At 46.2% G+C, this 26,547-nt stretch overlaps 1 protein-coding gene across 3 annotated transcripts; it reads right to left on the bottom strand.

The window, feature by feature from the left end:
* Positions 1-314: 314 nt before the first annotated feature.
* On the bottom strand, positions 315-21,591 carry LOC102923524 (histo-blood group ABO system transferase 2). Of its 3 annotated transcripts, none has more exons than XM_015999422.3 (6): positions 21,147-21,591; positions 6,448-6,517; positions 5,772-5,828; positions 4,275-4,310; positions 3,640-3,774; positions 315-1,221 (listed from the first exon to the last, which is right to left on the bottom strand). In XM_015999422.3, the coding sequence occupies exons 1-6, from the start codon at positions 21,157-21,159 to the stop codon at positions 534-536; spliced, it is 999 nt and encodes a 332-aa protein (XP_015854908.3). In that variant the 5' UTR covers positions 21,160-21,591; the 3' UTR covers positions 315-533. The 3 variants fall into 3 exon arrangements, with proteins under 3 accessions (XP_015854908.3, XP_076425284.1, XP_076425283.1); XM_076569169.1 differs by having other exon boundaries at positions 4,275-4,437; positions 21,147-21,168; XM_076569168.1 differs by lacking the exons at positions 5,772-5,828; positions 6,448-6,517; positions 21,147-21,591 and adding an exon at positions 5,159-5,325.
* Between the last annotated feature and the right edge of the window lie 4,956 nt (positions 21,592-26,547).

A 26,547-nucleotide genomic window follows, 5' to 3' on the forward strand; every position in this document is an offset into this window, starting at 1 on the left:
AAATTATAATTGCTGAGAAAGGGACCAGTGTGATAGGAAGTTGTCTCAGGAGTGTCCAAGCCTTGTCAGACAGCACATATATGGGGTGTCAAGATGGGGGGGGGGGGTTGTGGAATATTGGCCATTGGCAGTTTATCCACCTTTAATAGAAGGAAAAAAATTCTTCCCAAGTGTGTTGACAGGCAAAACCGGGGTGGGGTGGGGTGGGGTGGGGTGTTGGTCTCCATGGGTTTCAGGCCATCCTGGTCTAGTAGCAAATTCCAGGCCAGCTGTTGTGGGGCATTCACCAATGAAGACTGGCCAGACACGGATTTAAGCCAATAGGAAGTCTTTATTAGTTGGCCTGTGACTACACTGGGTGTTGGAGATCCCAGTGTAGCACCGAGCACAAAAACCATGTTCTGGCCAGTGGGTGGTAGCACAAACCTTTAACCTCAGCATTTGGGAAGCACAGGTAGGCAGATGTCTGCAAGTTCCAGGCAAGCCTGGTCCACAAGGGAATAGGTCTGGCCTCTCCAATAGGATTTCAGCTATCAGTTCCTGATTTCCTGATGGTTCTTGGGCACAGCTACATATCTCAGCTTCTTCATGATGGAGGGCCAGCCCAGCATCTGCTGGTCCCACATGTACTCTGGGGACAGCACCTTTGTAGGCTTGTGGTATAGCAGGTACTTGTTCAGATGGCTCTCATCATGCCACACAGCCTCAATGCCATTGGCCTTGTCCTGCACCATAGCCTCATGACAGGCCTTGGTGAGATGGTACACCTCCAACACTGACCCCCCAAAGAAGGCTCCCATGTAGTAAAAGTCACCCTTATCCCAGGGGATGTAGGCCTGGGACTGTGGTCTCCGCTCATAGGTAAAGGCCTCTCGCCTGCTCCTGTAGAAGCCAGGATGCAGGGTACCAAAGAGTGCTGAGAGAATCTCCACACCCACATGGTCACTGAACTTCATGTCCACATCTGCACACACCAGGTAATCCACCTCATGCAGAAAGCGTCGCTCTGAGAAGTGGCTGATCATCTCCATCCTGTGCATGGACACATCCTGCCAGCGGGTGTAGTTGCGCACAGTTAGTACCACCAGCTTCCGTCCTGCACCCAGGGGCACCTGCGGCACGTCAGCTGGATGGTCAGTGAAGACATAGTAGGTGACCTTGTGTCCCACCATGAAGTGCTGCTCTGCCGTCTCCAGGAACAGCTTCAGGAACACCACATACCTGTGAGGGAGGACAAAGGGGTATGGAGAGCCTTAGTGCAGCTAGGTCAAGACTTGCCAGGGCAGGCCCGGGCTGCAGAATCCATGGCTACCTGGAGGCTTGAAGCGGCAGCATCCCCACTGCACGGCTGTGCTGACCAGTCTGCAGGCTGTACCTCACCTCACCCTCCTTTGCTGCAGAAGGGTGCAACATCAGCACCACATCTTAGCAAGGAACGCTGAGGTAGAGACCTGGAAGGTTTCAGCCAGGCAGCAGGGCTGACTCCAGACCTGGAGATCCAGGCAGATACCCTGCAGGTATCTCTTGTCTTGGTAGTCCCCTCAGCAGGCCACCTCTCCATATGTCTGTCACCATCCCCCCAATAATGACAGCTCCATCCCAAGACATATTACACACCACACACTTGCACTGGCCTAAGGAGAGCCTGTGTTCATAGGGCCCACTTTCTAAACCCTGGTGGAACTACACGGATCTGTAAAGGCCTGGGACCTGCACCCCTCCTTGTCGCACTCTCCAGGGCCTTGTCTCAGGAAAGGGTCTCCAAACCCAGACCTTCCTCATCAGAAACTTATAGGTGCTGTGGACAAGGCACTGAGTTACTCCCCCATATCCTTAAGTCATACCCCATGAACTCCACCAGAGCAAGAATCAGTCTCACAGAGCAGACAGGGAAAGGGAGACAGGTACCCTAGAAAGAAGGGCAACCTTAAGTCAAACCCTCATGTCCCAGAGCAAAAGGCTTCTACCCCAGGTTCTATGTCATCTCCCACTCCAAGAAGTTTTTACCTGCTTCAGATGGCTGCTTCTCCCTTGATGACCCCCAGGGCCATGTGTCCCCACCATGGGAACAGGGATGCCCATCACCTGGCAAGTGTGCCAAGCCCTCTCCACCTCAATGTCAGAAACAGGCTGTTTTCCCATGGGTATCTCACCTAGTTCCCTCAGAGGCCTTCTTCCCACAGACAGAGCACCTACCCACATCTGGCAGGGCTCTTGCTCATGTACCCAGCAGCACCCAGACAAAGTAGTGTTTGTGTCCTGTTACTGTGAAGCCCTTTGTCCACAGGAGCTGCAGGCATTCTCAAGGTGCCTGAGATCCCTCCAGCTGAGCCCCAAACCTCTCTCAAGTCTGATTGGTACAAAGGCCTCAGAGCTATCCTTGGATCTCACCCAGAGCTGCAGGGAAGGACAAAGCCCCTTCTCATAGGCAGACAGCACAAATGGCATCTCTCAGCCCCCCACAGACTTCCACACTGTAATACCATCCTGTCCTGCTCCCCACAGCCTTCCACACTGTAATGCCACCCTGTCCTGCTCCCCACAGCCTTCCACAGGGCAAGTTGCTTACCTGTGGCCTAAAGTCAGCCTGACCCAGAGACTCAGGACTAATCCCTACACCCAGGTTTAAGGTTTCACCCAACCCTTTCTGCATGTGAGGACACGTCAATGGTCACGGCTCTGTTGGCATCCTACTCCTTCTTGCCAGCCCTGAGGATGGGGATCCACACCTGAAGTGTGTGCGGAGAGACACAAATGGCATCTGCCTGAGAGCACAGAGGTGGGGAGGCAGTTGGCCTGGGGCTCTGAACGGAGGTAGGGTTGGGTTCATTCATCTGGAAGCCCACCAGAGCTCTGGATGTTGGGAAAGCGAACAAACCCCACCCCCGTTGCATCCTAAATACAAGCATGAGCTTGCTTTAAGGTATGCTTGGCCTCCTTGACCATTGTGTATGCACATATGTGCATGTGTGTGTGTCAGGGGCAAGGACAGAATCTCTAGTTACTGGAAAAATACAGACCCCGATAAGACAGGGAACTAGATCAACTTACAGTCAGGTTGCCTAGCAACAGGACATTGAGTCAGAGCCCTTGACCCTCTCACCCTGTAAATATCCTATACAGACATCCTGTTAGCTTGCCCCACCTTATGAAGATGACAGCTTTTTGCTTCCCCCACCCTGCGGAACTATATAAACCTTTGTGGAAGGAAATAAAGTGGCACCTTGATCAGAATCTAGACTTGGTGTGTTTTCCTTTGTATCTCCTGTCCCTACATTCCCTCCTTAGGGTGGTAGAGAACCCGTTGTAGCCCTGGTGTGCATGCCCATTGTACATATACACTTGCCTGTGTAACTGTGTGGAGGCTAGAAGCTGACATTGGATGTCTTCTTGTATTATTCATCTTTTTTGTTCTTTCAACAGGGTCCCTTTGCTAACTCTGAAACTCACTGTTTGGCTAAGCTGTCCAGCAAGCCGCCTAGATTAACCTGTCTCTCCCCTCCACCCACAGTGCTGGGATGACAGGGGCATGCCACCATGCACAGCCTTTACATGGATGTTAGGGATCAAACTCAGGTCTTCATGCTCCTGAAGCAAGTGCTTTACCCACTAGCCATCTCTCCAGCACCCACTGCTTACTTTTTGATGGCAAACACCGTCAGTCCAATTGTGGTGTTGCGAAGCCTGAACTGCTCATTCAGTATGTGGATGTTGAAGGTCCCCTCCCAGATGATGGGAGCCAGCCAAGGGGTCAGGACAAGAACATCTTTCCTACTACATGGGGACAAAGCCACAGTCAACAAGTGACCAAACACACCTGCAGGAGCCCTTCTCAGATTCCACACCCTCAGCTGCCCCAGGGCTACCCACCCTCCCCAGTGGGGCCTGGCCAATCAGCAGCAGCTCTCACGGACTACGCCCACCCCACTCCACCAAGCATTAAAACAACTGAGTTATTACAGCCACTGCAGCCACCACATCTCTGAAAGCTGATGACAGAGACAGGAAACAAGGAGCAGATCCCAGATGGGAAATGACAGACAGGAGATGCTCCGGGCTCCAGACCTGAGTCAGACAACCCTCGGACTCTGACAGGGTTGTGAAGTGAGGGCAACGAGAATCATAATCAGGTCTTTGGTTTTTTCTGGGTTTGGTTTCTCCAGTGCTGGAGACCGGCCCAGCTCTCAGGTATGCTGCTGAACTGTCCCCACTGCAAGCAAATCCTCCTTCAGTGCCTTTACGGCACTTCCCATGCACTGACCAAATCTACTTACCTGGGTGTTAGCACCTGTGGCTGGGCATAGGCCATCCTGCAAAAAGACACCAGAACTCAAGGTGACAGGAAGGTCCCTGGAATGCATGTCACTGGGAGCTCTGCACCAGGCAAACAGACTTGCATGAGCAGTGGCAACCAAGCCACTGTGTACGTCCATGACCCTGGGAGCAGAGGATGGACCGAAGCAGGAGATAACAGTCTCACTTGACATAAGGTAAGGAGAGGGAATCATGATACCCCTCCCCTTACTTAGGGCTGGGAAATCTAAGGACTACTTTAATTCACAAGTCAGATGAGACTACTTTAATTCACAAGCCGAATGAGACTGAACATGTCTTCTGTCCCTGGTAGATGCTGACCATCCGAACTGGGCCTGCAGCCTGCCTTGGTCCTCTCCTTAGCTGGTGGCACACAGAGTCCTGGCTCTCTGTCTCGGTCATTGAACAGCCCCAACATCAGTGTGAAGTTCCCTCAAAAGGTCAGGCCCCAAGGGACAAGAGCCACTTCTGTTATAAGCCCCAGGGACGGGCACTTCAGCTGGGGGCCACCCTCAACCACCAGAAATGTGAGAGACCTCAAGGGAGACCCACCAAGCTCTGCACAGCAACCCCAGGGAGTTCTGGAGAGAGTCATCAAAGGTGTGACTGCCTCCCAACACAATGAGGGGGGGACAGAGTGCTCTGCAGCTGTGGAAAACGGACACAAGAGGGAACTGGTGGGAAAGAAGAGCAGGTGGGGGCAGTGTAGCCTAGTGGGAAGCACAGCATAGACAAAGATCAAGGTCAGCCCCACTCAAGGGCATGCATGGCTGTGCAGGAATGCGGAGGAGCAGGCTGCTGGGGAGGGTCAGCAGGCAGGATCTGATTTCAGAAAGCACACTACCTTCTGTGCTGAAGGATCATTAGCTACTGTAAGGAAAACAGGGCTGAGACAGATGAACAGGCGTGTGGCTGATGCAAGGCCGCAGCAGGTCCAGGAAAGCAGAGCAAAGCCAAGAGATGCCTCCCCAAAAGTCAGACTGACAGGATCTGGGACTGTGGGGATGGAGGGACCTCCAACTTGATCTCCGGGTAGAAGACAAAAAACCTAGCACTCAGTAGGCTGCTGGGGAGGTGGGTGGGGAACAGGAACTGTTCTTGGGGCTACCCAAGCAGGTACAGAAGGAAGGATGAGGCTGAAGCCAGAGAAGACAACAGTGTTCCTGGACAACACAGACCCTTTAGAGACAACAGGCAGCAGCTGAGGTTTCTCTGTGTAGCCTAGGGTAGGACTAGACCCACCCATGTAGAGGTACAGGCAGAGGCCACAAGGCATCATGAAACAAAATAACAGAATGTTCATCCAGCCAGCAACTCATCCCCCACACACAGACATACACACATATGATACACACACATTTAACACACAAAAAACAACACACACAAACATCACACACACACACACACACACACACACACACACACACACACACACACACACAATACCCACTACTCACCTAGTCACAAGTCCTGGGTCTCCCAATTCCTGGCTTCTGTAGCTCAGGAACCCATAGCTGTGGGAAGAACATGCACAGTGGCAATTCTTCATTTAGGACACGGACCTGAGACGGGCTGTCTGTCCCTCCCTCCAAAATGCACCACTGTATACAGTGAGCACAGGTGTTCCCAGTGGGAAGGCAGGGCCAGGTGACAGGACTAAGCAAGCTCACCCTGCTGGAAGAAGAGGTGGCAAGAAGGGCCCTGGGGACAAGGCCTGCATCTGGACACCTGAAGCAGCTGCAGACAGCCCCAAGACCGCATCAGGGACTACTGCCTGGCTGTGTCTGCAGAAGCCTCAGTAGACATGGCAGTATCTTTACTCTGTGAGTGTTCACAGACTGTCTGCATCTAGAGAGGGCTGCAGTCCAGGCGCCAGGCCTGCCTTCCTCTCCTTCTCCAGGTCCACCCTCACAGCAAGGACCAAATGCCTGGGCACCCAGCCCCATATGTGGAATAAGAGGGATACATCTGTCTTGCAACCAAGCCTGGCCTATAGGGACAAGCAAAAGCTGGACAGGCCACTGTGTGAGTGGCCAAGAGCACCCTCATCACTGCCGTGGTAGTGGGGATGCCCACGGCTCAGGGTCCCCATCAGGGTCTCAGGAGCTGTTCCTCACCAGCCTGGATTCTTACCCAAAGAAGACCAAGGCAACCACTGTGAGGGGAAGGATTCTGAGGTGAGGTGAGTAGCATTTTGGTCTTCCTGAAAAACAGCAGCACAGGATCCAGTTACTCACCCCCTTCCTGGACCTGACTCCCCTCCAGGCCTCTCCTCAGACTCAGAGGTCATCCTGAGCACCACAGCCACCACTGTGCCCTATCTCAGGCAGCCCCAATCCCAGCTGGAGCGCCAGCCCCGCTGAGAACTCAGAGGGTAAAGAAGGTTGTTCACTTCCTGCTCAGGACTCCAGCTGCTCCCTTGGCCCTCAAGGTCCCTTGGGCCCCCAAGTCCTCAGGCCACTGAGCACCCCTTCCTGTGGTAAACTGAAATGAACCAAAGCAAATACTTCAGGGTCACTGCTCCCTCTGGCCCCTGTATGCTCACCCCACAGGGACAGCAATTGGTCTGTGCTAGTGACATTTTCTCATGCTGGGGTTGAAACCCATGGCTGGTGAGTGTTAGGTAAGTGCTCCACCACTGGACTATGCCCCTAATGCCTCAGGTGATTTTCATGTCTCTAGAAGTTGTGCGTTCTCATAATCAAGTTCAAATAGTCCTAAAGACACGTATGTAAACAGACTCATGTGTGGGCTCTGGAGAAAGAGCTCAGTGGGTAAGGCTTTTGTCACAGTCACACAAGCATGAGGTCCTCAGTTCAGATCCCCAGAGTCTATGTAAATCCAGACATGTGAATTCCCAGCACTCCTGTGAGGAGAGGGGAGGGGGTAATGGGGGGGGTCCCTGGAAGCTCACGGGCCAGCTAGCCAGCATACAGTGAGCAACGACAGAAAAGACCCTGTCTCAAACAAAGTGAAAGGCAAGGACTGATACCCACGGTTGTCCTCTGACCCTCACATGCACACCCACACTCACACGCTGTGCTCCTAAAGGTTTATATCTAAAAAGGCTTACCTCTCCCTGCCCCAGCCCATTGCTTTCCCCTCTGAACCACTTGATGCGGTACTCTGTTTATTTTATTTAGTTAGTTAGTTAGTTGCATATGTATCCACTTGTGCATGCCTCAGAGCACTAATGGAGGTCAGAGGACAACTTGCAGAACTCAGTTCTCTTTCCACAATGTCAGTTCCAGGGATTGAACTCGGGTCATCAGGTTTGGCTGCAAGCACTTTTACCCACCCAGTCATCTCATCTGACACTTCTTAGGTTTTCTCCTACAGCTCCAAATCCTCCCACAATGGAACAACTGATTTCTAAAAGCTTCTGGAAGCAAACAACAAGAAAGTGACATTTGAACTGTGTTTGTTCTCAGTATGTTCTCCTGCTCCTTTTTGTAGTTTCTAATTTTGCTCTAGAGAAATTAATGAAAAGTAATATTTGCCCAATTTTGAAATAGTTACTACTTTTTAACTTTTAAAAACAACTTCTTTGGGACAGAAGAGATGGCTCACCAAGTAGGAGCACTGACTGCTCTTCCAGAAGATCACCCATACAGCATCTCAAACCATTGTTAACTCCAGTTTCAGGGGATCCAGTATGGTCTCAGGCATTTAACGGTGCAAAGCATACAAGTGGTGCACAGATATGCATGCAGACAGAATGCTCATGTACATAAAAATAAACAATTTTATTTAAGTAAAATGCCTAGTGTATTAAAAAGAAAAAGCAAGATATTTTTAAGGCAAAAAGTAATATGTATTCTCTTTCTGTTCTTTTCTTGTTTTTGTTGGTGGTGGTGGTTTTGTTTTGGGGTTTTGTTTGTTTGTTTCAAGACAGGGTTTTTTCTCTGTAGCCTTGGCTGTCCTGGAACTCAGTCTGAAGGCCAGGCTGGTTTTGATCTCAGAGATCCACTTGCCTCTGCCACTAAGTGCTGGAATTAAAGGTGTGTGACACCAAGGTGCAGGTAAAAGTCGTCTTTTAAAATATAATTTATATCTAATAAAATATGCCAATTTAGATATAGTTTGATAATCTTTGAACAAGGAAACCCCCTTGCTGTGTCTGTCCCCACATTCTCCTCCCCATCTACATAGGAGTCAGGAGACATGTGTGCCTTCAGCCTGGCTGTTTATATAACACGATGCTGTCAATACTCATCACACAGTCATGTGTGGATTCATCATCCTTTTTTATTGTTTTTTTATGTCCCAATAGTTCCACCATTTAATAAAATATATTCTTCCTGTTACATCATTCTAGCATTAATCAAAAATTACATGAGAGCTGGAAAGATTGCTCAGGAATTAAGAACACTTGCTACACCATTATGAGGCCCTGTTTGGGATTCCAGTATCCATGTTACACATGCATTCCTGATGAAAGCCTGCAATCCCGACTCCAAGTGTATGTGTGTGTGTGTGTGTGGTAATAGAGCATCTCTGGGGTTTGTTGGCTTCCAGCCTGACTGAGGAAACTGAGCCTCCGGTTTAGAGAGAAACATTACCTCAAGGAATAGGTAAAGAGTGATAAAGGAGAATGCCTGCCTGATGCCCTCTTTACTTGCACCCCTGGTGTGTACATATGTGTGTGTGTGTGTGTGTGTGTGTGTGTGTGTGTGTGTGTGTGTGTGAAGAACTATTAAAACTGAAGAATTATAAAAGGGATATGTGGTAGTTTAAATGTAATTTGCCCCATACTGTCATAGGGAGTGGCACTACTAGAAGATGTGACTTTGTAGAAGTAGGTATGGCCTTGGTGGAAGAAGTGTGTCACCATGGAGGTAGGCTTTGAGGTCTCATATATGTTCAAGCCACACCCAGTGTCTAAGACCACTTCCTGCTGCCTGTGGGTCAAGTGGCACAACACTCAGCTACTTTTCCAGCACCATGTGTTCCAGCAAGACGCTATGTCATTCAATTATGATAACTGACTAAACCTCTGAAAATGTAATCCAGCCCAATTAGAAGCTTTTCTATTATAAGAGCTGCCATGGTTATAGTATCTCATCACAGCAACAGAAACCCTAAGACAGGATACTTTAACTTCTTTAAAGGTTAAAAAAAAAAATCACCAGATATTTTACCAAAGAAACACAAGCTGCTCAAAATTTCTTGCTCTTAGAGGAGCACAAATTAAAACCACAGGCACAGCTAGGTTACTGTGAGTTGTAGACTAGCCAGGGCTATACTGTTGTGTTGTTTTGTTTAGGTATTACCAAGCATCAATCATTTCTTCCACATGGAGTAAAGAGTTGCTAAGTATATTCTGCCAGGCTCTGGACAAGCAAATTACCTCAGGCCATGATCATAGCCACGATGTTCAATAAACCATCTTGTCAAGCACTGGGGAGACCCATGGCACAGAGGAAGACACAGCATGCAGGTACTTGCCAGAACTCCTGGTTGGTCAGTTCTCTAGGAGCCAGCACTTTCTAAGAAGCAGTTCCACACAGCAGCCATGCCCAGCAAGCTCACCAGCCACCACTGTGTCTAATCTCCAGGCTTATGTTGTTTGGTGGGAGCCCTCTCTACCTCCCAGCACTCTGCATCAGTTTCTGGGGCTGGGCCTCCCCTGCACTAGCTCCTCTCACGACACACTGGTTCCCGGATTTGCACACACCAGGCCTCTCACTTACTTAAATGGAGACTCATATCTCCAAGCCTACCTCTTAATCCTGTTCATTGTGACAGGCAAACTTTCTGGTACCTAGCTTGATGATACCTACCAGTGTTTGACAAATTTCACTGGGTGGATGAATAGAGACTTAATAATGTAGTTAGCCTAAGAACAGGCACTAATTTGCCAAGTTCATCAAAAAACCCTGAACATTTTAGTCTTCAAGACATCTGTCTCAGGTCCAGACATGGACCAGATTCTGAACTAGGGCCTCAAGGGTATGGACACCCACTGAAGAGTCCCAGGTCCTCTGAGGGTTCCAGAATGTGTAAAATGACGAGTCTCTGACCTGAGGACAACAATGCAGCCCAAGGGCAGAAGGAACTTGGAACTGTCCTGCTCATTATCTTGACTAGAGACTGTGTCACAGGGGTCAAAAGTCATCAAATTGTATATACTGTGTGTTTTACTATGCAATAACTGTTAACATTTGCTGGGAAGGAAAAGGTAACAACAGAAGGACAGTGGTAGGGGGATAAAGAAAGGACAGAGAACATCCCAGGAAAGCATTTCCAGTGTGAGTAGCAGGGATTACCACCCCAACTCCATTCAGCATTCCCACTGTGTCTATCCAAACCTGTCTTTCCATAGCAAAAAGAAAGCAACTCACCCCTCCCAACCCAAGGACTTACTGAGAGATCCATGAGCCTAAACACAGCCTGCTGAATGAATACTAACACTGTGGCCATTTTGATTGTTGGAATCAGATGTGTCCTGCTCTGAGTAACTCCGTATTATACAAATCAGGTTTTTTCCAGCCTATGCTTTGCCCTAAGAGACTCCATCATCTGTCCAGAATCACCCATCCAGCACAAAATGATAAATGACTTTTTCCTAGGGCTAAAAATGGAGTTATCCTATATGGATATGGATATCAATTGAGACTATAGTATCTTATGGGCATATTAAAATCAAACTTACAGGGATAAAGCTGTAAAATCTTAATCTTTAAAAAGCCACTAACTTGTAAACTGTTAGAAATAATTATGACATGCAAGTTGATGCTCCGTCTCCTTATAAATGATGAAATTTTTTAATGCTCAGAACTGTATTCCCAGTCATGCAAAGTATAAATGTAAGGCATTTACAATGACAAGCTTGATTAAACTTCCTGAATATGTTTTCTAGGTTGAGGCTAAAACGAGTAACTAAAAACAAGTAAAGTGTGTCTAAAATCAGATACACTTAAGGCATGGTCCTCAAACTCTTCAGAGATCTTTCGAACATGGCTTTTGAAGTGTTTAATGAAAAAAGGTTCCAGTGAAAACAGAAGTGCTAACACTTAGAGCCAATTCCAAGGTTGCCAAGGGGCACAGAGGACTCCACCTGTATTTTGGTAACACTAACCCAATGCCTGACCCACCACCAGGGCTCTGCCCAAACTGTGGACACTGAGTTGTGACCAAAGTAGGTCAGTTTTTTCATTTCCTCACTAACAGGAAAATCTCTCAGACCTTCTGGGTCTGGTAGCCCAAGGCATATGCTAGCCTGTGCAGCAGATAAAGATGCAATGCTTTCTTGTGTGACAAGGACCTATGACCTCTGTCACACAAGAAAACCATTAAGACCATGGGTGAAGGGACTCTAGCCAGCCTGAGCTTGGCAAACATGGCTCTGGCCGGCCTTGCCCTTATCCCCATTCCCTCTGCCTTGCTAAAATCCATTAGATTACATTTTTTAAACTACCCATCAAGGTCTATTCCCTTACTTGGCCAGTCCTCCTCCTAAGGCTGACTACCAAGATCCAGCTATCAAAGTACTGAAGTCCAGCAATCAAAAGCCCCTTTTGGTTCACCTAATTAACCTGCCCAATTAAAATACCTCTTCCTAACATGGGTTTCCTCTTTTACCTTTATAAGTCACCATTTGCTCATGGGCCACGTCTGTCTCCTCTCTATCGAGAGGCAGTCTTCCCCACCCTCAGGACAAATACCCCTCCCCCTTCTCCCCTGCCTCCTTATCTTCTCCCTCATCCTCTGTCTCCTGTCTTTGTCTCTTATTCCCTGCCCTCTGTCCCTCTGGGGTAAACAAATCTCCTTTGTGCTGAGAACTTGGTCTTGGGAGTTCTGAATCTATACAGATCCCTTCAAATGATGCTGTGACTTGGGTATGGGCCTACAGGAACTCTGCCCCCCTTAGATCAGTTCTTGTACATTCAGACTTTCAGGCACTTCTCCATTCAACAGCAGCTAACTGGTGAGTTTTCCCCCAATCACCCTATGTTCCCACACTTCCCAAAAGCACATTCTGTTCAGTTTGGTGTGGTTGACAAACTTTGCTTCCCTTTTGGTGGTTTCACTGCCAAACTCCAGAGCCTTTCCTCCTCTGATAATCCTGCACATAGGGTCAATGTTCTTGCTCAGACACACTGCGGTCACTCTCTTGGAGACAGAGTCTGGGTAACAACCCCCTCTCCCCTCATACTAGGCCTCCTCCCCCATCCCTCTCACACACAAGAGGGTCCTCTAGCTACTTCTTTCCACACTTTTTATATGACGACAGCTCCCTCCTGTCAGATGGCCACATCAGACTGACTCCTCTATCTCCAGTAAAGACTATAATTGTGCTGACATGTCAGCCTGTCAAGCTGCCCTTTCACCCCACGTTTATGACTCGTCACACTTTTCTGACTCATCCCATTTCACTTTAGGCTATCCTTCTATATAACCCAGGTAACAACACACCCAACCCTCCAGCAGGAGATATTCTCCAAACCCCTCTTCCCATATTTATTTTCACCCTCTAGTGCCTGTTCTCTTAAGCTCTCCTGTTCCCCACAAATTCAGCTCTTTCTCATGCTCCTACTTTTCTTCTACCCAAATGATTGCCAAACATACAATGCCAATTGACTCCCCTAAATCCATCAACTATCCAGACATCCTCAAACATCAATCACTCTAAATAAATCCTATACTCACAACTACAAGACATAACTAAACCCCAGCCATCTCCTCTCCAACTCTCTCTCTCTGTCTCTCTCTGTCTCTGTCTCTCTCTCTGTCTCTCTCTCTGTCTCTCTCTGTCTCTCTGTCTCTCTCTCTCTCTGTCTCTCTCTCTCTCTCTCTCTCTCTCTCTCTCTCTCTCTCTCTCTGCCAAACTCTCACTTAGGTCAAGGTCACCAACAAACTCTCTCCTCAACTTCACTAACCCCTCCTTCAGTGCCTCCCACTGCTTTCTTTGTCCTCTCTTCAATGCCCTCCATCAGTCACAGTCCCTCTCCTGCAGATACCCCATCCCCACCCCACTAACTGCTTGTCCCTTGACAATCCAAGTCCCCCTTTGGGAACCAAAGTCAAGTTCTCTCAACCTTTCCACACCAACCCCAAAACCCTGTCACAGACTGTCCCTTTCACCATTTGTCAAAGGCCCCCCAAATTATCTGTGTTCCTAAAATATTTCAATTTCAGAACCCACCTAAACACCCAAGATAGACTATTCTGATGCAACAAAAGCCTCTCAAAGTATGTGCTCCCCAACACAACCAGACCCCACTTTCAGATAACAGGTGTTCAATTAACCTTATATAGCCAATCTAGATTTTCCTGGCTCCTCTCAAGAATTCTCAAACAGACATCAGATAAGTACTGTAAACCAACAGCCTGTTTTCCTGCCTATTGTCTATTCCTAAGGGTGGAATCTCTCCCCATTTGTCTAGTCTTGGCACTCCCCATCCCACTACAAGGCCCATGAACCTGAAAGTTTCAAATGTATATCCAAGATAACTTTTTTTTCTAAATTCCTTAACCTTCCTCTGTTCCTAGTTTATCTGTACCAACAGACTTCAAGTCAACTACAGACCACCCCAGAAATTCCAGCACCAGCCATTCCTCAAAATCTACATCCTGATGTAGCCTCACAGACTACACTTCCTGTGCCCCAGATGGTCCCACATATCCTGGACATTGACTTACACAACCTGCTCTTCCTGGCCTTGACCAAAAACTCAGCTTCCTTGGGTCCCCTAACAGCAATGCACAAATGTCAGCAGGAAGCAGCCAGAGAGAATGATGCCTACTTTCCCAACACCCAAAGACCCAATAATAAAACAAATAGGTGGGAATGAAGGGATTCTACCCAGCCTGAGCATGGCAAGCATGGCTCTAGCAGGCCTTGCCCTTCTCTCCATTCTGCCTTGATAAAAACCATTAGATTACATTCCTAAGGCTAGCCATCAAGGTCTATTCTCTTATTTGGCCATATCTTCTTCCTGAGGCTGACTACCAAGGTACAGATATCAAAATATTTTAGTCCAGCTATCAAACCCCCTTTTGGCTCAACTAATTAACATGCCCAATTAAAATTAAACACCTCATCCTCACATAGAGTTTCCCCTTTTACCTTTCTAAGCCACCACTTGCCTATGGGCCACATTTGTCTCCTCTATCCAGAGGCAGTCAGTGCTTTGTTCCTCTGGGACAAACACCCCTTCTCTCTCTCCCTTGCCCCTTCCCCCTTCTCCCTTCTCCTCTACCTCCTGTTGTTGTCTCTTAGTCCCTGCCATTTGTCCCTCAGGGGTAAAGAAATCTCCTTTGTGTTGAGAACTTGGTTTTAGGGGTCCTGAGCCAATACAGATCCCTTCAGTGGGAACCTAGGGTCCCAGGTAGCTGTAAATTTCTGTCATTTTAATTGATACATAATGCAGTTGGATTATACTTCCTGCTATAATATATTTTTCTCAGATCTCTGATGGTATTGAAGGTTAACTGTAGCTTTGTTAGCTTGGCAGCAGCAAGTAAACAGCTCCTTCCCCAAGGCTGCAGCTGCCTTGTCTGTTCATTTCATATGTAAAATCCGGCCTCACTTCTCTGGAGAACTACTAGGTCTCCAGTTGAAAAAGACAGGCACAGTTTACCTGCTGGAGGACTTGACACTAAAAAAGAGAAACTCACAAAATGGGTTTCAATGTAATGTGTACACTATTACACTTTTTAAAGGAACATGCTTTATAACGACTGTTCTCAGTAATCAACCACCTGTGTCTCTTGGCAAATGATTGGATAGAAAGAAAAGGTTAGAAGTTTATGTAGATTTTGAGGGTCTAAGAAAGTGTTTTAAAGCATATTGGTGCAAGATGTTAAGGTCTGAGGATGTAAAGGCTTAAGTAAGTTATGAGGGTCTAAGAAGGTGATTTTAAGTGTGTAAATGAAAGTTGCAAAAGTCTAAAACAGTGATTTACAGTACGTGAAGAAATGTTTCACATTCCTTGCCTTTTTGCTATACTATTGTTATATTAAGACTTCAAACGTTCAGGGTTTTCACATTAATCAGTGGAGTTCTGATAAGCTATTAATCTAATTCTGATAAAGCACTGACTGCTATTATCATAGTCATAAGCTCAAAAATTTAAATTTCCTTTGGCTGTCTTCTAAGTATAGACTTAAGTGTGTTTCTCATCCTGCTGAAAACATCTCTGTCCAATCTATAAAAACATCTCCCTGGTCAGAGAAGAGTTAATGCTTTTAGTCCAGACTCATTTCTTTGGGTCCTCAGGCTTTTACTATGACTCAAAGATGTGAATCTATTACTTTCTTTACAATGTGGATTTCAGTACACATTACAAATAGTGGTAATGCTAATGTGTCTAAAACGTTGATCTCTTTGTAAACTTAAAAAATTCATGTACCTCTATCTAGGCAGTGGTACCAGGTCCTGGGCTCATTGCATGAGTTAGCTGTTTGAAACCTGGGACTTATGCAGGGACGCTTGGCTCAATCTGGGAGGAGGGGACTGGACCTGCCTGGACTGAGTCTATCAGGTTGATGTCAGTCCTCAGGGGAGGCTTTGCCCTGGAGGAGGTGGGAATAGGGGTGGGCTGGGGGGAAGGGGAGGGGAGCAGGAAGGGGGAGAACAAGGGAATCTGTGCCTGTTATGTAGAACTGAATGGTATTGTAAAATAAAATAAAATAAAATAAAATAAAATAAAATAAAATAAAATAAAATAAAATAAAATAAAAATTCATGTAAACTTACAGAAAGTCACCGGGAGCTTCAGGATCCTCTTCTCACTGGTCAAATGGACTCCAGATAAGTACTCCTGTCAATCAGTAGCTTCACCTGCCTATTCCTGAGAGTGGGATCTCCCCTTCCCCTGGTCTTTGGGTTCCTTCCCTTCCCCCAACTACAAGGACCACAGGCCTGAAAGTTTAAAATATACAGTCATGGGGAGTGGGAGGAGGGAGGACAGGTGAATCCATGGCTGATATGTAAAATTAAATTAAATTATAAAATTAAAAATAATAATAAAAAATAAATAAAAATCAAAGAAGAAATTAATGAAATAAGAACAATAAAAATAATGCAAAGAAAAAGAAATTCCACTAATCTTAACTTTACCTTCTCTCCCTAGTCTGTGTCTGTCCAAGCAGATTTCCAATCAAGTGAAGACTGAAAACTGTTCCAAATGAGACAGCCCTAGGTGCTTCTGAAGGAATTCCCAACCAGCCTAAGCCACTGTAGCAGACTGCTCCCAGGCAGCCTGCTCTTCACTAGCCCCAGGTGGCCTCAGGACCTGGGCAGCAAGCTTAATGGGTTTTATCCCAGTCTGCAAGCCTTTCCTTCCCTGTCCTTTGACCATCACTCCAGCCTTCCTGCCCCACCACAAGGATGCCCCAATTTCAGCTCAGAAGCACTTCTAGAAGAGATTATGCTGCCCCAATCATCAACAAAATGTTACCATAGTAGGTCTTGTGGATAAGGTGGGCAATGGCTAACTGAGGTGCTTATTAACATATCAAAGCAGACTCTAGCCACCAGTCTCTCTCAGCATAGCAAGCAGCTATTGGAGAGTCTGGCTGCTCTCAGCACTTCTCACCTCCACCCCCTACCCTAAACCTCTCCATCCCCTGAGCTTCACTTCCCTTCCCCCTCCCAGCTTCTCTTTCCCATATAACTCAACAATTTTGGCTATGAACTTTCTGGGTTCTTCTTGGCTCAACTTCTGGATCTCTCTATGTCCATTTTTCCCTCTCTCATCTTCTGTCTCTCTTCTCTTCCTCTCTCACTCTCCCCATCACTCTCTCTTCTCATGACCTGGTCTATTCTACTGGCCATGTTCAGTCAGGACTCTTCCAGATGTCTCTGGCTGAACTCCTCCTCATATCTGCAATAAGAACTTTCACCTCGACCATACCTAAGTATAGTCATGTCTTCATTTTCATTCACTACCTATAGGTATTCTGGCACAATTGACTCCTGCCCTTAGCATCATAAAATGGACAAATTTGGCATTTCAACCCCAAAGGTCTATTGCTCACTGAAGTTAACTCAATTTTATATCTCATTAAAAAAAGGAATGAAAAATGACCAATTCAGTATAGACACCCAGATCCTATTGTCCTTTTTGATGCCTCCCAAATTACTTCTTGATATTATCCTCTTCTACAGGACAGATCTTACATCCTTACTTACCCCAGTGATAGGATTCTACAGTTCCCACAGCACACCTCTTTTGTTGTTCCTTTACTTCCTTCCTCCTACCCTCTGCCTGGTGCCCTCACAGTCTTTATTTATCTGGAATACAGCTAGGAAATGCTGGGTCACACTGTATTGCTACATTTGCTGTTGTAGGAGTTTCTCACATGATCAAAACAAATAATGAACCTGTATACACTTCACAAGCTTTCCAAACTTTTGTTCCTTTTCAGGTATTCTGCACGAAACTGACATTCCTGGCAATGCTGAAGGACAAACTACTGTTGAGATGGCTAACAATCTATTAAAACTACAACTTCAGAAACAGAGGGGGAGTAATCCATCAAAACCTTTAATTTTTTTTTTCTGTAAAGGCACTGTGCAGGATTTTCCTCTCATACATTACCTGTAGGTTTTCTAGCAATATCCACAGGCAGACACATATAAAAACCACTCAAGACCTTCTTACTTAAGTATGAGGTATGCCTGTATAAGTCATGAATATAACTGTCTTTATAGTCCAGGAAAAAATATACAATCCTGGTCCAGCAGAGCCTCCCACAGAGGCTGTAAAATGTTCTTGCCTGAGTACTCTGCTCCTGGCCTAGAGGCAAGGAAAAGAGATCTGACAAAGGGGTGCAGGGATTAAGAGATCTGGGGCAGTCTTTTCCCCTGAAAATCTGCTCATTGTGATTCTCACCATCAGACCTCAGTGGCCTCTGCTTATGGGCAGACTTATTGGGCACTTATTCCTAAGCACACTGTTCTTCATCTTGTCACTTGGTTTGACACAACTCCCCACTATTATTTTAAATAGTACGCATACCTGCCTGGACCCTTACTGACACAGTGCCCACGGATAGATTCCCTTATGACCATATTGGTTTCATGCTCCCCTTCCACCCATTATATATTGCTATTATTAAATTCTTTTGTTATCACCCAGGATTACAAACCTGACTGGCTTGGATACCCAAGAAAGATTCAAAGGCCATACTAAAATTTGTGACAGCTTAGGCATCTGAGCCTGGGATTCTTACCAAGGTCGTTTATACTCCAAATAGGCCTTCTTGTGCTGATCATAGGCAATGAGACCTAACAGGTGAGCTTTTAAGATGGTTTAAGTGTCATGCCAAACATCTTTGTAATAAAAGCATAGCTAAAAGTGAGGTGATAGATTGGGGAGCAGACAGAAAAGTGGGTGTTGGGACAGGAACTCACAATACACTTGAATCACTCTTATCACACAGTGAATCATTCCAATAACACTGTGAAGTGGGCTACAGGTGGGCTAGCCCCATCATCCACTCTTAGGATGGGATTTGATCCTGTTGCAGGTCCATCTCTGGAGGCTGGGATGGTAACAGTGTAGCAATTATCACTAAAATACAACTCAAATGCTACCCATTTAAACATAACCCAAATAAATCATGGTCTGGGTCAGCATGTGTGCTTATGCTCTGGAATTGGTGAGCACCTCAGTGACTGTGCAGGCACCCTTACTGAAAGCTTAGTTTATTCAGGGAGAGCATTGCTTTGCAAATGGTTCCATTCTTCCCTGGCAGATGTGGGCAATAAGCCTTTCCCTTTTACATCTCGGCTGTGCTCATTTTGGCTTTGCCTGCACCAAGATGCATAGAATACATAAAAGTACGTGCACTTAGGTACATAAAAGCACTAGGCAGTGTTGGGTGGGGACCCAGAACAATAAGAGATGCCAGAGCTGAAGAGGAAATAGAGTACTACAGGAAGCCAACTAAGCTATGTGACAACAAATGGTGATATTTCCTCCCACACCCACCTGATCCACCCCATTCCATGTCTGGCCTTGCCTTTGTAGAAAAACTTGAAAAATCTGCCCAGGTCAGGAGCCCCAGCCTTTCTCCCATCTGCTCATCCCCCCTCCCTGCCTCTAACCCTGCTTCCCTGGCACCTGGGCAGCCCTGACCTGGTTCTTCTGTCCTCCTAGAGTTTCCCCACCAACCATGGCTGACCCAGTGGAGGACAAGCTGGCTCCCTTGGACCTCCAGCCCTCCACACATCCCAAGCTTTGCTGCTCTGGTCACATCTTTGCTCCCCAGTCCCCATAGCACCTCCAGTGCTCTCCTGGGGCACCCTACCCTGAGGCTGCCAGATCCATGGGCTACAGCTTCAAGCACAATTTGTTTTCTCATCCAGCCTCAACCTCCTCCCAACTTGAATCCAAGAAACTGAACCATGCTGGGCCATGTCATGAAAGTATCAGTGACCTGTAACACCCACACTGGACTCCATACCCCTTACTGGGGGTCTGGGGGGCAGGCAGCACTGAGCTTCCTCCCTGACCTTAGTGTGAATGTCTTTAAAGAAAATGAGCTTTGCACTTAAAATTGCTAAGACTGGTCAGTAAGATGACTCAGTAGAAGCCAGGAGGTGGTGGCACACTCCTTTAATCCCAGTACTCAGGAGGCAGAGCCAGGCAGATCTCTGTGATTTCAAGGCCAGCCCTGTCTACAGAGCGACATGCAGGACAGGCACCAAAACTACACAGAGACACCTTGTCTTGAAAAACCAAACAAACAAAAAAAACAAAAGATGGCTCAGTAGGTAGAGCCTTTCTGCAAAAGCTTGACAACCTGAGTCTGAACTCAACCCATGACACAGAAGAGAAGCATCTCCACAGACTTGTCCTCTAACCTACATACACATGCTCATGTGTACACATCATATATATATAAACTATCTTCTTTGATATGGGGGTTGGGAGAACAGTTAAGATGGTAATTTTGTTATATGTATACACAGGGAGAAAACAGGGAGTATGTGAAATTAGTTTTTCCTATCTAAGGTTGTTAGCCTGTCAGGAGCCAATACTCTATATCTCCCTCTCCTTGTAAAACTCTGGTGTACATGCCTGTTGGTTCTATCACACCCTTATCCTTGGTGCTATACAGTAATGAGACAATGGCATCAGACTGCAAGGTCCAGCTCCCACCAATCAGCTGAGACACAGTTACCACTCACTCTAGCGGAATAAAGGGGATTTTGTGCTCTCACATTACACACCCTTTTTGCAAAAACAAATTCTCTTCCTGGATTTGCTCTGTGTGTATGTGTGTGTGGGGGGGGGGTGTATTTGTGCAATGCTAAGAATATTCTTTTTATCAAAATGATCCTGGCTTGAGCAGGTGAAGCCTAGGGAGCCAGACCCACACTCTCTCCCATCACATCTCCTCACCAGCCCACCACCAGCCCTGCAGGGGTACTAGTCACTCAGCCACATGGAGACTCTTTCCTTGGGCCTCCTTCCTCCCCTTTCCCTCACAGGAAACATGGACTCCTCTGCACTCCTGGAAGACTGGCTTCATGGCCACTGGCCAGCACCTCTGTCCTGGAATATCTAGGGAGGTGGAGAAGAAGATGTCCAGTAGAGGGAACAGGTCATTTGCATTCAGTGTCCTTCCAGAGCAGTCTTGCCTAGACAGATCAGGACTTTCACTATGACCCAGACCTCTGCCCCACTTACCCACCTCTCAGGAGGACACACACACACAAACACACAGATCCATTGACCCTTAGGATTCCGGCCAGCACAGAAGGCCTGGCCCGGCTGCCTCTGAGCCTGTGACCCCAGCAGCAATGTCGCTCCAACCAGATGGTGACAATCAATGGAGGGAACCCACAGACCCTTCCTCACCCCTCAGCTCACCTCTGAAATCCATGACAGGGCCCTGGATGGCTCAGTTTCTGGGCAGCAAGTCCTTAGGCACAGCCCAGACCTCAGGCACACAGCAGGACCAACCCCCTGGATAGAAAACCCAGTCCTGAACACCTGTGGGCGGGGACAAACTCTGGCAGACTTCTGATTTTCCCAGATGTGTCTACAGGAGCCAGGTGTCCTCAGCCAAGTATTCTCATGGTCACAGGCAGTCTCTTACCCACACCTCAGATCCCAGGTGGATGCTTCCTCCTGTTGTCTACTCTAGTCTCCCTTTGCTGTGGCCCCCCAAATCTGCCCTGCTGTCTTCTTTGGCTTAGATTCCTTCCTACTCTATCAGTCTCCCCCAAGCTGTCCTCTCCTGACTGTTTTGTTCTAGAATATTCTCTCTCATCTTTCTCTCTGCCCCTTCACTTTCTCTTCTCTTCCTCCTCTCTCCTGCAAAACAGGTTTTTGTCTCCTGAAGCAGAAACAGAGGTTTTAAGTTGACCTTAAAACCCATTACCTTGCATAATGAAGAGTTTTGTTAAAATTGTACAAGACCAGGTAATTATAAAAATTAACCCTTAACAGCCCTTGACATTTAGAAGTCCAATTCTGTTTTAAAGTTCTCTCCAGCACAGAAACTTTAAACATGACATTGGTCATCACATTTCTCACTGAGTTGCACCCTGAGTAAAATTCTTGCCTCTGTGCTGGGAACCTGTTCATGTTGGGAATTAATGACCATCCGCTTAACAGCTACTAAGTGGGAATTTATATATCTGGTTAAGGCATTGATGATGCAGGAACCATCCATAATCTGCGGGTGCAGGATAGGCCCTCCAATGACTGACTACACTGTTACTAGCCAGCAAGTGCCTGAGAATGAGAAGAGAACCATTTTTTTTTCCTTTCAGGGCCTTCTCCCTTTCTTCTGGAGCACACCAAGTTGTCTCTAATGTTTCCAAATGCTTCCATAGAAACACTTTTCCCCTAAAGTCACCGTGACCTCCTTGTGCTAAATACAGCAGGTCAAACACTCTCTCATGCTGTAAACCCACCTTGACTAATAAATCCACCAGTTCCTCTAGCTTGGCAATAAAAATTTTTTCTACTACAGAAAGATTCTGGGGCATCTGGGGTCTTAGGTTTTTTAAGTTATTGTCAGCCATTGCTGTACCAGGGTGGTTCCAAGGGTGGTTCCTGCTGTTCCTAATCCTATGCTTCTTATGAGGAGTATGAAGAGAGAATTGCATGTTTTTCCCTGCACATGCAGGATGGAAGGGCCTGGGTCTATGCATACATGTGTTTTCTCCCTACTAGACGATCATAAATGTATATCCAGGGAACAGGGATGCCAAGATACAGACTATCAGGGATTGATGCATCTGACAAATAGACAAGCAAAGGTGCAAACTGTCAGCACATGCAAACCAAACAACTTCACCTGGGAGGTGAAGGCTGGGAGCTGGGAGACATTTGTGGCAAATTTTCATTTGCTCTTAAGAGGGGATCTAGACATACATGCCATGCAAGAGCAGGAGGGAACATAGTCAAACAAAACAACGATGTTAGTCTACAACCCAATTCAGCCTTACATTAGTGGATCTTCTTCACAGGCTTTCCTAGCATACACAAAGCCAGAGTTTGATTCCAGCACTACTTTGCAGGTAGAGACAGGAGAATCAAGATTTCAAGGTCATCCCTGGCTACACAGTGAGTCCAACACCAGCCTGAGATAAGAGACTCTGTCTGGGGAAGAAAGACTAATTTTAAAGTTTATGTGAGGAAGCAAAAGCCCTCAGGAAAGCTAACACAGTGATGAGGGATAAAGCCAGAGGACTCACACTGCCTGAGGCAGCATGGTATTTGAAAGACTAGACAAATAGATGAGTGGAGCAGAACAGAGAGCCCAGAAATAGACCCACAGATATCAGTCCACTGATCTTTTGCAAGGAGTAAGGCCAGTACAGTGGAGAAAGGACAGTGCTGGATATGCTGAACACCCACATGCAAACCAAACAAGCAAGACACTGCCTAGCCTTCATAAAAGGTAATCCAGTACAGCTCACAGACTTAAATGAATCCTAGAGGATAGCTACAGGACAGCTCAAGAGGAAACGGAAATCATGAATACTACCCTTCCCTAAAATTAAATTTTTCTGCTCTAACAAAGGAGCAAAGGAAATACAAGCCATAAACTAATTGCAAAAGACATTATCTGATGGACTATCATCCAAGGTACATAAAGAATTCATTATTTTCCTTATTTTCTTCCAAACTGTCAACAGTTTCAAATATAGGGTCATCAAATCCATTGCTGTGAATCAGGATAATCAAATGCATTTATCTCCTTAAATTTGTAATATTGTCCACATCATGGGCTTTCAGAACTCTCAGAGATCTCAGGAGGGGCTACAGTAATTGGAGAGGCTTGGATAACTGTAGGTGTTGGAGAATTGAAAAGCCTATGCCAGATACTTAGAGGATCCATCCTTGTGCTTTTGTTGCTCTAGAACCACTGGTACCAAAATCTGTTAGTCTAGAGTAACTGGATTTTTATAATAAATCTTTCTTTCTCAATAGAAAGGGGATTTAGTAGAATGACTTATAAGCTGTAGTTCAGCTAATACAAAAATGGGTGGCTGTGGATGGAAAGTCCAAGAATCGCATAGTTGCTCAGTCCATGAGGCTGGATGTCTCAGCTGGTCTTCAATACATGCTGGAATCCCAAAGAACTAGGCTCCTATGCCAGTGGAATGGACTTGCTAGCAATGTGAGGTAAAATGGGCAAAGACCAAAAGCTTCCTACACTCATGTCCTTATATAGGCTTCCAGTAGGAGACCTGAGCCAAATTAGATCTTCACTAAAGATTTGTCTTTTCCATTTAAAGAAATGCTCAACATCCTTAATCATCAGAGAAATGCAAATCAAAACGACTCTGAGATACCACCTTACACCTGTCAGAATGGCTACGATCAAAAACACCAATGACAGTCAATGTTGGAGAGGATGTGGAGCAAAGGGAACACTCCACCACTGTTGGTGGGAATGTAAACTTGTACAACTACTGTGGAAATCAGTATGGCAGTTTCTCAGAAAATTAGGAATCAAACTACCTCAAGACCCAGCCATCCCACTCTTGGGCATATACCCAAGGAATGCTGATTCATACCATAAAGATATATGCTCAGCTATGTTCATAGCAGCACTATTTGTAATAGCCAGAACCTGGAAACAACCTAGATGCCCATCAACAGAAGAGTGGATGGAAAAAATGTGGTACATATACACAATGGAGTACTACTCAGCAGAGAAAAACAATGAAAGCTTGAAATTTGCAGGCAAATGGATAGAACTAGAAAAAATCATCCTGAGTGAGGTAACCCAAACCCAGAAAGACAGTCATGATATGTACTCACTCATAAGTGGATTCTAGATATAAAATAAAGAACAATCAGACCACAAACCATAGAACCATAGAGGCTATATATATAGCATGGAGGTCCCTAGGACGACTGTGGCTTATAATAAATTTCAGTTTTACTCAATTATTGAAAAAAATAGCCAAATGAATGGAAACACATGAACTATGAACCAAAGGCTGAGGGGCCCCCAGCTGGATCAGGCCCTCTGAATAGGTGAGACAGTTGATTGGCTTGATCAGTTTGGGAGGCAACTAGGCAGTGGGACCAAGTCCTGTGCTCATTGCATGAGTTGGCTGTTTGAAACCTGGAGCTTATGCAGGGACACTTGCCTCAGTCTGGGAGGAAGGGACTGGACCTGCCTGGACTGAGTCTACCAGGTTGAATGCAGTCCTGGGGGAGGATTTGCCCTGGAGGAGGTGGGAATGGGGGGTGGACTGGGGGAAGGGAAGGGGGTTGGAAGGGGGAGAATAGGGGAACCCGTGGCTGATATGTAGAACTGAATGGTATTGTAAAATAAAATAAAAGAAAAGAAAAGAAAAGAAAAAATAATTATAAAGATAAAAAAAAAAAGATTTGTCTTTTCCCAGCTCAAATGATCTGGATTAAAAGTGTGCTTCCCACCTCAAGATCCAGATTAGAAGTGGATCTTCCTACTTCAAATTAAGCAAAAATTCCTGACAGGTGTGCCCTCCATTATGGGGTTTTAGTTCCAAATGTAGTCAAGTTGACAACCAAGAATAGCCAACACATCATGTTTTCACAGGAATGTCAGCCACAAAAGGCTGTGTGGATTTGGTATGTCTTTATGACTTCTTTATTTTAGTATCTCAGAACTCTTTGTTTTCACCTCAGGGGGAACCAAGACCAATCAAAATGGAGGATGGTGTCAGACAGGGCAACTTTTATAGTCAAAAAGTAGAAGCACATTGGGCCCCACTTGTTGGAGCCAGCCAACAGGTCAACTGAGTAGAGGGTGGAGGCGTGCAGATGAAGGAAAGACAGAGGAGACAGAACAGAGTCAGGAGGACCGTCAGTAAAACTGCCGTCCCGAGTTTATTTCTGAACCTGCTTATATACAAACTAAAGGCAGAAGCAGAACAATGCACAGCATAGGCAATCAGACATTATCTTAAGAAAGAACCATATCCCTATTCTGTCTTTGAATCAAGGAACAGTCAATTTTGTTATCTCATTGTGTACCTCCTGCAAGTGCCAGCATCCTGCCTAGAATTTGTGCACTTGGATAAATAATATATTCTTTTTCATAGGCTAATTGAGACATTCTCACAGCTCCTATTCTTTCCAATGAACTTAATCCGAACATTCTCATAGCTCTCAAAGAGCTGGAACAAACAAGCTGGAACTCTTTTGACTAGTAATTCAGAATGGACTCCAGATTCAAACTGAGTCACTATGGGCTCCCACCATGGGCTTTCACACTCATGCCCTTTCAGGCTGAGGATTTCATAAAGGTAAGAACTAGTGGCTGGCTGCTCTTCTTCCCTGATATTTCATCTTTCACTCTGGTATTTGACCCCTGGTTTTTATTAGTAAGACCAATTAGGACTCATGCAACATCTGTTGTCCAACTTTTGCGTCACAAATTCACAAAAAAAAAAAAAAAAAAAAAGCTGCTTGCCTGTGGTTTTGCAGCCATTGGCACAGGCCAGATCTACACATGGCCAGAGTTACTACCCCACTGGCTAGATTTTCCTTTGCTTCCCAAGCCCTCTGAGGTAGTCTGGGATTTTTCTTCTGAGCAGACTCCACAGGCTTTGGGGCTCCAAATCTGCAGGAGTTAGCCACTTTCCACATTCCCCCATGCAGATGGGTGGGTCTTTACCTTCTTCCCTCTAACTTTCCCTGAATCTCTCCTTGTGCTGCTGCTACACTATATAGCTGCCTAACTTCACTGTCAACTGAATCATCATTGTCAACAGATTTGGTGAGTCATTTGGGGTTTCTTGAAAGGGGGAATTAG

This window comes from Peromyscus maniculatus, chromosome 4, assembly GCF_049852395.1.
Source record: "Peromyscus maniculatus bairdii isolate BWxNUB_F1_BW_parent chromosome 4, HU_Pman_BW_mat_3.1, whole genome shotgun sequence".
Taxonomy (NCBI): Eukaryota; Metazoa; Chordata; class Mammalia; order Rodentia; family Cricetidae; genus Peromyscus; species Peromyscus maniculatus.

Bases quoted from the DNA above. Each gene is read 5' to 3' on its own strand.
- LOC102923524 (XM_015999422.3), bottom strand. The intron at 5,829-6,447 runs GTAAGAATCCAG...TTCTTCCCACAG, and splicing joins GTTGCCTTGGTCTTCTTTGG to CTATGGGTTCCTGAGCTACA. The intron at 3,775-4,274 runs GTAAGTAGATTT...GTCCCCATGTAG, and splicing joins CCACAGGTGCTAACACCCAG to TAGGAAAGATGTTCTTGTCC.